The 15,382-nt window shown below is 40.8% G+C and overlaps 1 protein-coding gene and 1 long non-coding RNA gene across 4 annotated transcripts in view; one reads left to right on the top strand and one right to left on the bottom strand.

The window, feature by feature from the left end:
* EFHC1 (EF-hand domain containing 1) overlaps positions 1-6,231 on the bottom strand; it is a 74,655-nt gene extending 68,424 nt beyond the window's left edge. For 2 of the 3 annotated variants that reach the window (XM_050789250.1, XM_050789251.1), the window contains exons 1-2: positions 5,959-6,231; positions 2,264-2,485 (exon numbers count right to left, since the gene is read on the bottom strand). In XM_050789250.1, the coding sequence (XP_050645207.1) occupies positions 2,264-2,485; positions 5,959-6,021 (285 nt within the window). In that variant the 5' untranslated portion in view covers positions 6,022-6,231. Of the gene's footprint in view, positions 1-2,263; positions 2,486-5,958 lie in introns of those variants that run through there. The other variant, XM_050789252.1, reaches the window with a different exon arrangement.
* A 250-nt stretch (positions 6,232-6,481) lies between these two features.
* Positions 6,482-8,713, top strand: LOC126953703 (uncharacterized). Its single transcript, XR_007725302.1, has 3 exons — positions 6,482-6,540; positions 7,086-7,172; positions 7,915-8,713. It is a non-coding gene; the product is annotated as an uncharacterized LOC126953703 (long non-coding RNA).
* Positions 8,714-15,382: the final 6,669 nt, after the last annotated feature.

Here is a 15,382-nt window from a genome sequence, read left to right as displayed (position 1 = left end):
AGACAGAACCTTGAAAATACTTGTAAGTTAAGAATTGAAAAAAAGAAGGGAGGCTAAAGAATAAGCAATCACATAGAAAGGAGGAGGAAAACGAGAGTCATGGAGGCAAAAGAAGAGCAGTTTCAAGAAGGGAGGGAGGGTCAACAGTGTCAGGTGGCACAAACAGGCCAAAGAGAATGCTGGCAAAGTAAACCTCTCCAGATCTGGTAAAAGGGACAGCACTGGCTGCCTAGGAAAAAGTATGTTGGGGCTGTGGGTAGGGAGAAGTCAGATTGTAAGTGATTTGGCAGTCAAGTGAGAAACAAAGTTCTCTTGCTTAAAGAGGACAGGATGATATGACTCTTGCTAGAGAAGTAGTCACTAGAGCGTCTGAAATAGAAATAATATGAAACTTGAAGATGAAAAAGATGAAAGAAGAACATCAGAAATAAAGAGCTAGAGGTCAGTCTGGGAAACAGAATATAGTGGGTGATGCCGGAATTATATGGGAGCAAGGGGAAAAGATGAGGGCACTTGGAATAGATGTTCTGGTCTTTATTACCTAAGTAAGAAATGAAGTTATATTCTGTTTATGAGGAACAGTCCTAAGAATTTCCAAAATATAAACAAATATGTTGGCTATTATGTGGACCTCCAGGTATTCCTAAAAAAATTAGAACCTTCATTTAATTCAGAGAAACCATAATTCCCTTATTATAAACAAACAAACTTAGTTTCAAAGTCATGCATTTAGCTTCTCTCTACCCCATTATCTACGCTAAGGCTCATTTATCTAGAAATTGTGATAATCCAAGTAAAATGAATTGGAAAATAAAAATAGTATTTTATGTGCACTATCCTTAAAGAAATGAATTATGAATATTAAATAAGTACAAAGTAAGTAACAACAATTAGTGTAAAATAACATAGAAAAACAAAACATAGGAAGCCTATTTCCTACTCAAGCACAATTTCTCCGCTGAATTTTACTAATACTTTCTTACGACAGGTATCACTTTATCACCTTCTAGTTTATTACAGTTACTTACTATTCTTTTCGGTAAAAATTAAACATACCAGGATTCATATCTTGGTAATTATTTAGTGCCTATCCCACTTCTTTCTTATATTTTCAGCCCTCTCCCTTCTCTGCTGATTTTGCAGTGCCTGTCAGAGCCACAAATAAACAAAAGAAACAAGCAAAAGGAAAAGATATATCCAATTATATAAATCATACTGTTTCATGGATGTTTAGGTTCGGCCTATGAATGCATATGTGAACGTGTCCCTATAAATGAGTTAAGTGGGAAAGAGGAAATGATATGGATTCTAGTTGAGAGATTAAAATTGTTTAAAAATAAGTGATTATCAATGTAAATGGCATAGCTCCTCCCCAGCCTCTAGCTTACAACAGGTACTCAATAAAAGTTGGTTAGCTGGATGAAAATGTTACAGGCATTTAACAGGAATGATAGCATAACAATTAAGACAAGAAAAGAAACAGACTAAGAGTAAATTAGGAAAGCTAACTTATCAAAACTGATCAGTAGTTCTCAGAACCAGTTACACATAAAGCTCATCTGGAAATTAGAATTGATGAGGGTTGGAATAACATGTAATTTTCTTAAAAATCTCACCAGTGATTCTGCTACATGGTCAGGGCTAGGTCACTTTAGTGAAAAGAGGAGGCTCATTGACAAGGAAAAACAAGAATGATGTGGTAATGTCAACAGATGGAAATGAGGAAACTCACATTGCAAAAACATAAAGATAAATGAGAAACAAACAAAAATGTTATACCACCCATTGGTTATGTAATATCAAACATGAAATGTTCCCTGAAAAACAACTTATGGAGACTGCCTGCAAAAAACTGACAATAGATGGAGTCATTGTTTTCATTATGATATTCTGCATCTCGTGGAGATTAGATATGTCCCCATTACAGAATACAGTACCTTTAAAAAGTGGAAAACACATGGCTGATAAACGTAGAATATAAATTCAGGAATTCAAAATTATAGCCAACTCTTCTTTAACTGCATTTGGAAAATAGTCCGGTGAAGTCTACAGGGAATTACTTTACTCCCTATAATCGGCTTCCTGACTAAAGAAAGCCTCTTTTTAGCCTGAGTTCAGCTGTCCATGACTAAGGGTTAAGGCATTTGAACAATTTTCTCCTCAGAGCACTTTGGAAATTCTGTGGTTTACTGTTTTAACTTTTCTGCAAGCAGTTGGCTCTCAGACCCTAATTCAAGGGGTACCCTAAAATTCCAGATGATACCTTTTTGTCAAAAGCCACATGTGCAGGAATAAAATCCGCAGGTGGAGCTTGTTTAGGCTGGCCATAAGTTAAGACTGGTGCCTTACTGGCCAACTCATCCAGCTCAGCCTGGGACAGCTGGTTGAACTGGAGCCGGTCTCCGCCTATCCCAACTGTTGGACGTCGAACAATTGCATAGCCGTTCCTGTAGCCCAGCGTCTGGCTTCTATGGAAGGCTGTTTTCTGAAGAAAAGAAGTGTGTCATTAATAACATTAGACAAATATTTTTTAGGTTAAAAAAATTAACTTTTAAAAATATAACTTAAATATTTGCTTATAAGCATCATGAAACTTACACCAAGAAGCTTACCAATATTAAGGCTGGGCATGCTGGCTCATGCCTATAATCCCAGCACTCTAGGAGGCTGAAGAGGGAGAATCACTTCAGCCCAGGAGTTCAAGACCAGCCTGGGCAACAAGACCCTGTCTCTACTAAAACTAAAAAAAATAAATAAATTAGCTGGGTGTGGTGGCTTGTGCCTATTATAGTCCCAGCTACTTGGGAGGCTGAGGCGGAAGGATCACTTGAGCCGGGGAGGTCCAAGCTGCAATAAGCTATGATTGAACCACTGCACTCCAGCCTGGGCAACAGTGAGACTCTGTCTCAAAAAAAAAAAAAAAAAAAAAAGCTTACCTACCTTAAAAGATTCTGTATTTTAAGTTATAACACTTGAACAAGAACAAGGAGCGAACTAGCCGCCTGAGCTTAAAGTAAAATTTAAAGCCCTGCTCTGTAATGCCCAATTTAACTATCAATTCATCTTGCACGAGAAATTAAAAGAGTATCTCATCTATACTCTTAAGTTTTTCACTAGTCTTCTCATGTTTTTCATCTGATATCTGGTGGCCATAAAAACTGTAGAACCTAGAAGATATGGTTCTGTGAATTTTATTTTTACATGCAATAAATTTATTTTTACATGTTCCCCTTGTCACAATGACAGTGATACATTCTTACAACTCTTTGGAAAGCAACTGGATGGTATATATTTAAAGTCTTGAACTCAATTCTACCCCTGACCATTTATTTAAGAATATGATCCAGAATTATGAGAAAGAGCTATATGCCTGAAGCTGCCTATTACAATGGTAAATGTTGAAGACAATCTAAAAGACAATCACATGAAGACATGAGTAAATGATCGAAAACTCACTCAATGGATTATGGTGCTGTCATTAAAATATTGATTTTAAAGATTATGTGGCAACCTAGTGAAAATATTTATGATTTAATAAGTCTGAAAAAGCAACATATAAAATTATATGTATACTACAGTTATAAGCATAGAAATATGTGCATGAAGAGACTGGTTTGGTCCTCTGTATTATACATTTCTAAATTATGTTGATTTTTTACAATGAACACATTTTTATTTAAAAGATTACATAAAAAAGAGTAGAAAGGCAAATTAGAGGTTATGTTAATGGTTTTCCTTTTTCTGTTGTGAGGATGCTTTCAAAATTATATATATATAACATTCAAATATATAAAGTTACATAGATACAATGTAGGATTAATCATAAAATATATTTTTATGAAAAAAAACTTTCTACATCCTAATTGCTTTAGAGCCCAGCCTACCATCTTTCAAGAACTGTACTAACATGAAAGGTACAACAGAATAAACTTCTTTTGCTAAAAGGGTTATAAACTCGGACATTTGTTTTTAAAGGTCATGTATTCAGAGTCACAAGTCAGTTGACAGGGACTGCTCCAGGTACATAGTAAACATGATACAGAACAAAATGCGCTGAGTTGACATCCTCATTGGGTAATTTATGGAACTTCAAGCTCTTCTTCCACCACCAAAGACAGAAGCAACATCAATAACTTCAGTTTATTTCTTTGTTTTAGATAAATGTCTCTACCATCATTCAGCCATAACTCACAGACACACCAGGAAAGGCAACCTCGGCCCTTTCCACCCCACTTGTCCATTATGGTTCACCTTCTGTGTGTCTCTTTTTTTTTTTAATCATTTTGCCATTCCCCTTTAAAAAGTTTTTAACTTCTTATCTGCATGTCTTTAGAATTACATTCATATATATTCAGTCCTTCACTGTTGAAGATATACTGATGATGCTTTTCAAATTTCAAACAGGGCAAATTGGTTGACACTTGGTCAGTGTATTTAAAATCTGAAATATGTCCAATGCACAGTTCATCTTACTTGTAATACAGCAATATGTTTTTAGAGCTTTGCACTTCCATCCACGCCTCCGTAATTCCCTGTATCAACTCAGCCCTGTCTATACTCACCAACACCAAAAGCTTAAGCTCATCCTGTATAGGGCAGGCAAGTGCCTACAACATTTTCTAAATGACATAAAACTGAAAAATCCACTGAAACTAAAAATCTATGATATTTTGTCTTAATGCAGGGATAATTACAAAAAGATTCAGAATACAAATTCTCTCACCAAACTTTCGATTTCATTCTAAATTTATTCTTCCAAAGAAAATAAATTGACAAAATATTTTATCTTAACTTTGTGAAGCTGGAGAGGAAGGTAAGAGTTTAAAGTATTAAACTATATAAACATAAACTACTGTTAGGTCATCTGTGATGATCAGTCTACTGAATCTCATTATTGATTTTTCAGCACATATTTCAGTAGCCCTGTTAGGATTAAAACAAATACTAAATAATTTTAAGAGCTAAACTGTGGCAAGAGTTAAAAAAAAAAAAAAAAAAAAAAAAAGAATCCAAGCTGCTGCTGCTTTTTAAAAAATTTTGTCTAGAAAATGCAAATAAAAACACAAGGTTGGGGGAATGAGCAAAACAAAATCTAAACCGGAATCTTTTTACAAAAACGTTAGAATAAAAAGAATAGAGCCGGGGAAGAATAAACAGCAACTAATCAATTCTTGAGGGAACTGGAAAGGAATATCTCTTACAAAGCAGGGAAAGATGGTTTGGGAGGAAGGTGAGCAAGCTTTGGGGGAAAAACCGAATGGAGAAAGAAAAGAATGGGGAGAGGATGGGACTAAATTATGAAAAAGGTAGAAGATGGAGAGAAAAGAATGGGGTTGGAAGCAAGCATAAAGAAGAAAGGAAAAAGACCTGGCGGAAAGAAGAGGAGCGGAATCGATATACATACAAAACAGGAAATGGAGCTGGGAGTGGGAGAGACTATCGGGTACAGGATTCAGAAGAGGAAGCAGGTGGGGCGGGAATGATGGACCTGTGGGAATGAGGGTGAAGGTGCATAGTGGCGGAGGGTTTTAAGGGTGGAGGCAGACGGAGACAGGTTATGATGTGAGAGAATGAGCTAGGGAGAGGGCCCCGATAGCTTAGGAGTAGGGTGGGGGAAACAGTGATCTAAAAGGAAAAGAGGCAGCGGGTTGGAGGAACAGAGCTGTAAGAAAGAACGCGGGTAACGGGATGAGAATGAAGGCGCCAACACACTGCCAAGATGGAGTGGGGAAAAAACTAGAAAGGGATGTGGCGGAGGGCAAAGGACTGGAGAGGAAGGATGAAGCTGGCTAGGGAAGAACGGCAGAAGTTCGGCCGAGAAGAAAGAACAAGGTCAGGACAGAAGACGTGATTGGAGAGCAGACTTGAGTGGAGGGGAATGGAGGTGCACTGAGCGGGGAACCCTCCTGGGCTGCTGGAAGGTGGGGACAGGTTGGAGTCTGGCAGATAACTTCTCACCGTAGAGTCCTTAAAGGACGTGCCTGGAAGAAAGGGCAGGCCATGCACGGGATTGGACACCATTGCAGCCGGTACCACCGCCGCCACCTAGGTCCTGCTTCGTCCTCTCCAGTTGCCCAGGCGACAAGCAGCGTTCGCGGGCACCTGCAGGCTCCATGGTAACGCTAAACATCCGGAACTCCCACGAGCGGAGGGCGGAGCCAGGAGGCGCAGGCGTCACAGGAGGTTTGCGCGTGCGCTGCCCGCGAGACTCCGCGTTCTCGCGGCAAGGGGGCCGCGGCCTTGGAGCGCGGCTAGTGGGCGTGGTTGTGTCGGTCCCTCCCCTTCCGCTTCGACCCGCCCCGCTCCCTGAGAATGAGATGTGAGAGCTGTTGGGTGGCGCGGGTAAAGGCGAGTGTAGTGACGCGGTAGTTCTCGCTGTGAGATCCGGGGTCCGAGCAGGCCCTTAGATGAATTGCAGAGAGGGACGTTCCTTCTCTCCTTCCACCAAGTCCCGGCGGACCTCACTGCGCCCCGCCAACGCTGTGAGCTCAGGCGCTCTTTTCTCCCCGCTCTGCCCCATTTCACACAGAAGTGTAAATGGTTGGTCCGGTTGGCAGTGCTACTAACCTAGACTCGTGCTTCTTGTAGGCAGGGGCCGAGGATTACTCATGATTGTGTTTCTGTTGCTTAGGGATGGTCAATGAACTAATGCAATCATCTCATCCTTAATTCTCCCACTGCCACATTGTATTTTTCCCCTTTTAACTCTTTTTTAAAATCTTTCTCTGTTTCCTTGTTTCCTCCTTTCCTTCCTTCCTCCCTCCCTCCCTCGTTCGCTCCTTCCCTCCCTCTTTCCTTAGAGATGATGTCCCACTATGTTGCCCGAGCTGGTCTCGAATTCCTGGGCTAAAGCAATCCTCCCAACTCGCCTCCCAAAATTCTGGGATTACAGGCGTGAGCCACCGCGCCCAGCTCTCTTTATTCTACCACCAATCCCTTCAGTTAAACACCTTCTTCATTCTTGTAGGGAGAGCCTTGAATATCTGCTGCAGGACGGGGTGCACTCTGATAGGTATTTGATATTTGTTGACTGAAGAACTGGAGATTGAAGGGTGGTCACTTCAATCCATCGTTTGTACCTGCAGCTTCAATGGAAAGATCAGAACCACTAGGAGAAACACAGCTCCTTCAGAGAGAAAGACTAAGTCTTGGGAAAGAAGCAGATAAGTGAGGTGAAATATTGTCAGCATCATAGGTATAGCTTTTTACAAAACTTGCTTAAATTATTTTTTCTCAAACGTAATCCTATTCCTGAAACATTTTTAGGGGGGAAAAAAGAAAGCTATCCATCATTGCTGAGGAACTTAAAAAGTAATCCAAACCCAGGTGCCAAGAGATTTGGATTCATTAGGTCTGACGTGGAGGCCAGGAATCTGATTTTTGTAACAGGTGTTTGTGACAAGCCATTGTAGGGACATGATGGAGTAATAAGCCAGACACAGAAGGCATATCTCAGTGTCACAGGTAGTTTACTGCCAATACAGACAGCAGCTTTACTTTTATTGCTGCTTGTCAGAGCAAATCCCCCTGTTGGGTTTCACTAATTTGCATGATGCTCAGGAGGCCCAGGACATTAATGCATTAAGTGGCACCTGAGGCAGTTATTGATGGCTGCTTACCATACCCTGCCCACAGAGTTTCTTTTCTAACTCTTCTCCCCTTACTGCATCTGTTTCCTGTTCTTGTCCTTTTTTAAACCTTTTTTTCTTTTTCTGTAAGTACAGTACCTTAATGCAGCAGTTGAATACATTTTTAAAAAACTTCAATGAAGTTTTTTTGCCTTTGGTGCTTTTTACAAAACTTACTTAAATTATTTTTTAAAAAAGAAATGTAATCCTTTCCCTAAAACATTGGTTAGCATTGTGGAAGTTACTGAAAACGTTTAAAGTACCTGTCTGTTGTATTATACCTTAGACACCAACCGAGGATGGATGCCAGTCACTGGAGGAATATGTCAAGATGGCAAGTTTGCTGGGTGCAGTGGCTCACGCCTGTAATCCCAGCACTTTGGGAGGCCAAGACGGGTGGATAACTTCAGGTCAGGGGTTCAAGACCAGCCTGGACAACATAGTGAAACCCCACCTCTACTAAAAATACAAAATTAGCCGGGCGTGGTGGTGGGCGCCTGTAATCCCAGCTACTTGGGAGGCTGAGGCATGAGAATCGCTTGAACCCAGGAGGCAGAGGTTGCAGTGAGCCAAGGTTGCGCTATTGCACTCCAGCCTGGGCAACAAGAGTGAAACTCCATCTCAAAAAAAGAAGAAAAAAAAAAAAAGATGGCAAGTTTAAACTTTCAAAGATAAGGCACCTCTCCCACTTCTCTCCACCTCATTGGTGCTGATTACCCAGAATCACGCATTACTGTAATTCTTGCTGACTCTTCATGATAACCTTAAACTGTTACAAGTTCCATGATCCCTCCCTACCCACTCTCTTAATAAAAGTAAATTTCATGGCATTAGGACACACTTTGAAGAGCCCTTCTTGACTAAGTGCATGGTTGCACTTGGATCTATATTCCTGGGTTGGGTAGGGAAAGAGCGTGTGGAACTGGAAAGGCTGAGTCATGCCCAAGCCTATTGTCCATTATCGCATCTGTTTCTATTTGAGGAGTGCTCTCTGCTCATGCCTTTCTCTCCAGAAAAGCACACCAGTTAAATGGCTAAGGGGTTTGTTTTAACTACTTTCGGACCCCAGAAATGCATGAAAACAACTTCTGTTGGTCTATGGCCTCCTAAAAATGCTATCATCTCTGAGGAGGGGAAGTCAGACAGTACTGCATCAGTGTTAAAAGGCACAGGGACAAGTCTGTAAAGAAGTGGGGTGGGAGGAAAGGTAGGGATTCAGAAAGGTACCTGGATCTTCAGAAGGTCTGCTATGATTAAGAGTTTGTATCCCAGTCGGCTGCAGTGGCTCATGCCTGCAACCCCAGCATTTTGGGAGGCCGAGGTGGGCCAATCACATGAGGCCAGGATTTTGAGACCAGCCTGGCGAAAACCTGTCTCTACTCAAAATAAAAAAATTAGCTGGGCGTGGTGGCGCATGCCTGTAGTCCCAGCTACTCGAGAGGCTGAGGCAGGAGAATCGCTTGAACTGGGGAGGCAGAGGTTGCGGTGAACAGAGATCGTGCCACTGCACTCCAGTCTACATGACCACTTACCATACATTGCACTTCAGTTTGTACCCGCCATTTCCCAGTTTGTGGAATATATAAAAGAGGACAAGAAACTGACCATTCCTGGCAGTTAAAGTAGGAAATGCCGTGATTGAAAGGCCATTGCATAAAGCCTGACTCAGAAGACCACAGAAATATTGCATGATTTTAGCAGGTGTTCCAAAACTTGGGGAATGGAAAAAAATTGAAAGGTCAGACTGCCAGGAGCCAAGCCTGAAAGAGGGCCTTGTGAGCTGGGTGATGTCTTCCAGGCAATCCTGATGGGATAGGCCATAAGTAGTCAGCTAAAATAAACCTCTCCTCTTTCAGCATTTTGCCCATAGCTGGATTTACCCAGAATTTGTTTTCAAAACTGTGACATTCTTATTTTTATAGTACCTAAATTCACAGGACAAAAAATACCAAAGGACTGTGTGTGCGTGTGTCCTGGACTATTTCTGCAGTGATTTTGGTGTTCTGCTTCCCTCTGCTGGATAAAAATGGTACAGCAAAATTTCTGGAAAAGAAAACAACCAATTACATACCAGCAGGTTTTGCAGGTACTGGGGGTGTGGGTGTGGTGAGCATGTGAATATGGGGATAAGATGGCCAGGGGGTGTCCCTCAGTCAGAGTGCTCTCTAGCATTCTTTTCCAACACTCCATGGCCTCTGAAATAGTTTATCTAAAAAGAGGGCCCCATCAACCACTTCGATCTTTGCAAAGCATGGGAAAAGGAGAAACATCCAGTAATTAGATTTAGGATCCACAGGAGATCTTCATTTGACACAAAAATTACATCATTTGGGTTTAGACTATTTTAGTCTTGATGTGGGCTCCTGCTTGGGGTTTGGAAAAACCTGTATTTCTGCTTTTTCCTCCCTTAAGTCCAACCTATTCAATAACTTTAGCTGATTCCATTGGAATTCTCTTTCCTTGTCAAAGTTGATCAAACATACTTCATAGCATATAACCGTCATAAGAGGGTCTTCGTTTTTTCATTGCCATTTTCCTAACTCTCATCACAGTGCTTAGCACTACATAGATGCCCATTAAATAGCTGTAAAATGACTGACCTACTACAGTTAATGAATGAATGACTCAGAGGTCACCTGGGAAAGTATTTTTCAAACTGCTGCAGATTTCCTTTAGCAGTTCTTACAATCAACTTAATAGGTTGTGACCACAACCAGAATTATTTTTAAAAAAGAATAGAATAGAAATTATCCGGATGCATTCCATTTTGTTTGTAAGAATAACTCAGTGAAAGTTTTTTCAAGATATATACATACGTATACATTCATAGTGAGAGTATATTGTGGTCACAGCCAAAATGCTTGAAAAGTAATTGACACAATCCAGTTAGCTCATTTTACTAATGAGAAATCTCCAGACCAAAAGAGATCAAGGAACTATCAATCAATGACTGGTTCCCAATTGAGTATTCTTACACTCCACCTCAATCCTCTCACATCTAGGAAAGATAGTCCTCATTTAGCTCAAGACAGATCATTGATCTTGGCATCCTGGTTGTGAGACATCTCTGGCATAATAAAACTCTCAATAATAGGGAGAAAGAGAAGTGTGAGAATGTTGTGGTAGTAATATTGACTACAGTTTTAGATTCCAAATGTGGACAAGAAGTGAATTCATTAATTCAGGTAAATGACAACTTTGAAACAGTGGTGAAACTGACACCTTCTATTGAGCACCTCAAACCACTTTTCCTTTTCCCCTTTCACATATGCAGCATGAAACAGAAAGTGGAGCAGGTTAGGTCCTGAGAGCCACATTCCTGTCCTGTTAAGAATATTTGTGTGAGTTTGGACAATTTACTTACCCAAGTCTCCTGCTTTTCATCTCTAAAATGAAAAGCCAGGACCAGAGCTAATGATCATTGATTGATTGAGGGTCATGGGATCATTTTTAAAATCTTGTAAAAGTTTTAGACTATGGTTCCCTAAAATGCACATATTCACATGTACTTATAATTTCATGTAGTTCATGAAAGCTCCAGTGAGACTAGAAATCACTCCATTGAGTTTTCCCCTCTCTAAAATCTATGGAATGAAAAGTCTATAATATAGTACCCCAAAGGCAGAATGATATAGCGGTAAAGTGTGTGGACTGTAGGAAACTCTTCAGGACAAATGATTCTGTTTTGCCAACAACTGAATTGGAAAGGAGTAAAAAGACTGAGGTAGAAGGGAAACCTATAGATTAAAAAGAGATGTAAGTAAAAAGTCAACCAATTGCAATGTGTGGGTCCTACTGGGATCCTCATTTAAACTAAATACTTTAAAATAATTATGACATGAGACCATTGGGAATTCAAACACAGGATATTTGATGGTAAGGAATTGTTCTTCAGTTTTTTAGACATGATAATGATATCATATTCTTGTTTAAAGACTCTTCATCTTTTAAGGATACATAAAAAGCATGTGTTGTAGAAAAAATTATATCTGGGATTTGCTTCAAAATAATATGGACAGAAGCAAGTGAGTAGGGATATAGATGAAACTAGATTCCCCATGATTTGATAATTGTGTATGTGATTACATGGGAATTCATCATACAATTCTATCTACTTTTGTATATGTTCAAGGTTTTTCATAATAAAAAATATTTTTAAAAAAGTATGGACTGCAGAGTCAGACTGCAGAGGTACAAATCCTATCACTTACCAGCTCTGTGACCCTGCAGAAGTTTCTTAACATTTTAATAGCCACAAACACGAATAATAATTGTTATTCCCAATTCAAAAGGTTGTTGTGAGCATTAAATTAGTTCATATATGTTAGCACTTACTGCAGTGCCTGGCATGTAGTAAGCGCTCACTGACTGTTTGCTATTACCGTTGTCTGGGGGAGCATGATAAATGGACAGTTTGGTCAGTGACTGGGAATTGGAAAAATCATGGAAAATTAAAGACAGATTAAGGTAAAAAGAAAGGATAAAGGGGGGAAATATGTTGGGTACTTTAGAGAATGCAACATGTAGAAGGGTTTGGTTTGTGTGACTTAAGTCTTTCTTTCCTTTTTATGCACGCCCCCTACCCACCAACTCTGAATAAACATCTCTCACATACACACACACACCCCCCAGATCCTTTTAGAGGGTAGGAGGGCATGTAATCTCTTTTCAAGACAGAGTTTATGAAAAGAGCACAACGGCTTTCTGGTGGGCCACAGAGGAGGCTAGACGGCTGCAGCTTTCCGCGGAGCCATGGTCTTTTCCCTATTTGTTTGGTTTACTATTTTTTAAAAAATCACCACTAGAATGCGAGGCAGACGGTGAATATAAAACCTTTGCACCCAAAGATGAAGGTGCTTGCAGGTAGATGAGTTGGTTGTGAGTACCAAGAGTAGAGGCAAAGACCCAGGTGGGAAGTTGCCAAGGTGCAACCCAGGAGCACCTGCTTACACAGGGTAGACTCAGATGGGAAACATAGCCACACTGAAACTGGCTGTTCACAACGTTTTCTCTGTACTTAATTCCCTACCACAGAGGTTCTATTGTATTCCTACATGTGATAAGCTTCCCATCTGTATCTCTTCTGAGATCTGCAAATCCCATTTCTCCCTTTAATAGGGTATAGATGGGGGGGAAGGAGTTGAGAGACCAAGAGCCACTCGTTAGGAAAAGCTGTGTCAATTTCACAGGGAGGTAAAAACTGAGGTTGGCCCTGGATGCTGTATTAAGTTTTCTAGGGTCATCATGACAAGGTACCAAAAGCTGGGTGGCTTAAAACAGAATTTTTTTCTGTCACAGTTCCAAAGGCTAGAAGTCTGAAATCAGGGTGCTGGCAAGGCCATTCTCTCTCTCTGCCTGCCCCACCACCCTAACCCACACACCCCATCCCACAGCTTCTGCTTATTACCAACAATCCTTGGCACTCTTTAGCTTGCAGATACATAACTCCCATTTCTGCCTCCATTGTCACATGGTGCTCTCCCCTGTATGTGTCTCTGTGTCTTCACATGGCTGTCTTTCCTCTGTGTCTTCTCCTCTTCTTATAAGGACACCAATCATATTGAATTAAGAGATAGTCCAGTATGACCTCATCTTAACTGCTTACATGTACAACTACCCTGTCTCCAAATAAGGGCACTAATTGAGGTAGCAGGGTTTAGGATTTCAATATATCGAAGGGACACAAACACATAATAGATGGGAATCAAGAGGTAGAAAAAATGAGTACGTGGACCAGTAGGGTTTCTTCTGTAGTCTGAGAACACTTGGGGCCATAGTGAGAAAGGGCGGTGCTGCCAGAATGTCTGGGTGGTATGTGTGTGTACCAATGCAAGGTTCTTCCTAATGCCTGGGAGAGTCTGTGATCATGGAGACTGAATGTCAGGGAAGGAATGTGGAGGAAAGCAAGAAATCCCCCATTTCCCGGGGGAAGATGAATTACCTCTTATTCTGTTGTGGGTGGAGAAAAATCCCTCTCAAGGACATAGAGCTCCTGTTCTGGTGAGACGTCTGGGAGCCCGTGGAGAGTGTGGATGAATTTGTGCAGGACTCACAACACCCTGCTCAGCGTGAAGTGATAGAAATAATGACTGTGGGCTGGGTGCAGTGGCTCATGCCTGTAATCCCACCACTTTGGGAGGCTGAGGCGGGTGGATCACCTGAGGTCAGGAGTTCGAGGCCAGCCTGACCAACATGGAGAAACCTGGTCTCTACTAAAAATACAAAATTAGCCGGGCATGGTGGCACATGCCTGTAATCCCAGCTACTCGGGGAGGCTGAGGCAGGAGAATTGCCTGAACCTGGCAGGTGGAGGTTGTGGCGAGCTGAGGTTGCGCCGTTGGACTCTACCCTGGGCAACAAGAGCAAAACTCCGTCTCAAAAAAAAAAAAAGAAAAGAAAAGAAAGAAAAGAAAAGAAAAAGAAATAATGACTGTGTGATTACCACTAGCACTTTCTGAATACAAATTTTGTGCCGGGTCCTGTGTGCAAAGGTATTTTTCCTGGAGTAAAATCAGTCAGATTCTAAGATAATTTGTCCTTGTTTAGAAAAGAAAAAACGCTAGATGGAGATATTTTGCATGTTGCCATTGTTGTCTTTAAGAAATTGGTTTAGCCTGGAATCATGCTCAAATTTATTTTAATGAGGAATAAGATACATTAAAAGGTCCTAAAGATGAGAAAGTATTCACTAGAGTCATTTTATAAACATTAGAGAAGCATGTGAAAATAATTTGAAGTCAGTGGTTCTCAAAGTGAGTTTCTGTCCTTCAGATCCTTCAGGTCATTACAGAGGGCTTCTGAGACTGTTCGTAACGTGAGTAGCTCCATGTTGTATTCTAGCACAAAATACACTTAGGAATCTCAGCCTTGCTACCATTCAACAATAACAGTATAAGGACTTTTACTTGGCTAAAGTGTCTAAAAATAAAATGAGAACTGCATCCTTAGGTTTACTTCATTTATCAGGGGTGGGGAGATGGAAATCTACGTTACACTTCCCTCTTAAACTTTGTCTGGTTCGCACAAGTGAAAATGTGAGAAGTTAGACAAAAGAATCTTCTACACTCACTTAATTTTGGTGGCTAAGAATATAGACTCTGGATTCAAAGGCCTGAGTGTCTGTGAGATGATTCCATTACTTAAGAGCCAGGTAGTTGTGGGCAAATTTACTTTATGCCTCAGTTTCCTCATTTACAAAATGGAGGCAATATTAGTGCCTACCTCACAGGGCTACTATGAAGGTTAAATGAAAGAATCTAGGAAAACAGCTCGGCTCAGTTCTTGGCAAGTGGTGAGTACTAGATAATGTAAACTGTTATTATCCCCAATTTACAGGCTCTGCCCTAGACATGTCATTCCATTTCTGCCCAGAGGATTATCCAGAGTACAAACTAGTGTCCAAAGAATGAGAAAACATTCAAAGACTATGTTGGAAGCAGAGGTCAACATTCTGGGCACTTTAAAAAGGCTCTGGGAGGAATCTGGGAAGAATTCTGCAAGCATGAGAGTGTGGCCACAGGAACAATTTGCTGGGGCAGGCCTACACATGGAATAACTTGATGCCAATCTGGTTTTGTGCATATTGCAGGAAATAGAATTTACTGTTTTCTAAAGGCAAAGTAATGTGCAATTAGTAACTAATACATATAGATAGATAGCTACCCTGAATTTCCTTGGACAGAATTCTTCCCCACATACCCCATTCCCAAAGTCACAGTAAAAGCAAAAGTCTTCACAAGACCTCTACAACCTGT

The sequence above is a fragment of the Macaca thibetana genome, chromosome 4 (assembly GCF_024542745.1).
Source record: "Macaca thibetana thibetana isolate TM-01 chromosome 4, ASM2454274v1, whole genome shotgun sequence".
In the NCBI taxonomy this organism is placed as follows: domain Eukaryota; kingdom Metazoa; phylum Chordata; class Mammalia; order Primates; family Cercopithecidae; genus Macaca; species Macaca thibetana.
The sequence above is the reverse complement of the archived record's forward strand: the minus strand, read 5'-3'. Positions and strand labels throughout refer to the sequence as shown.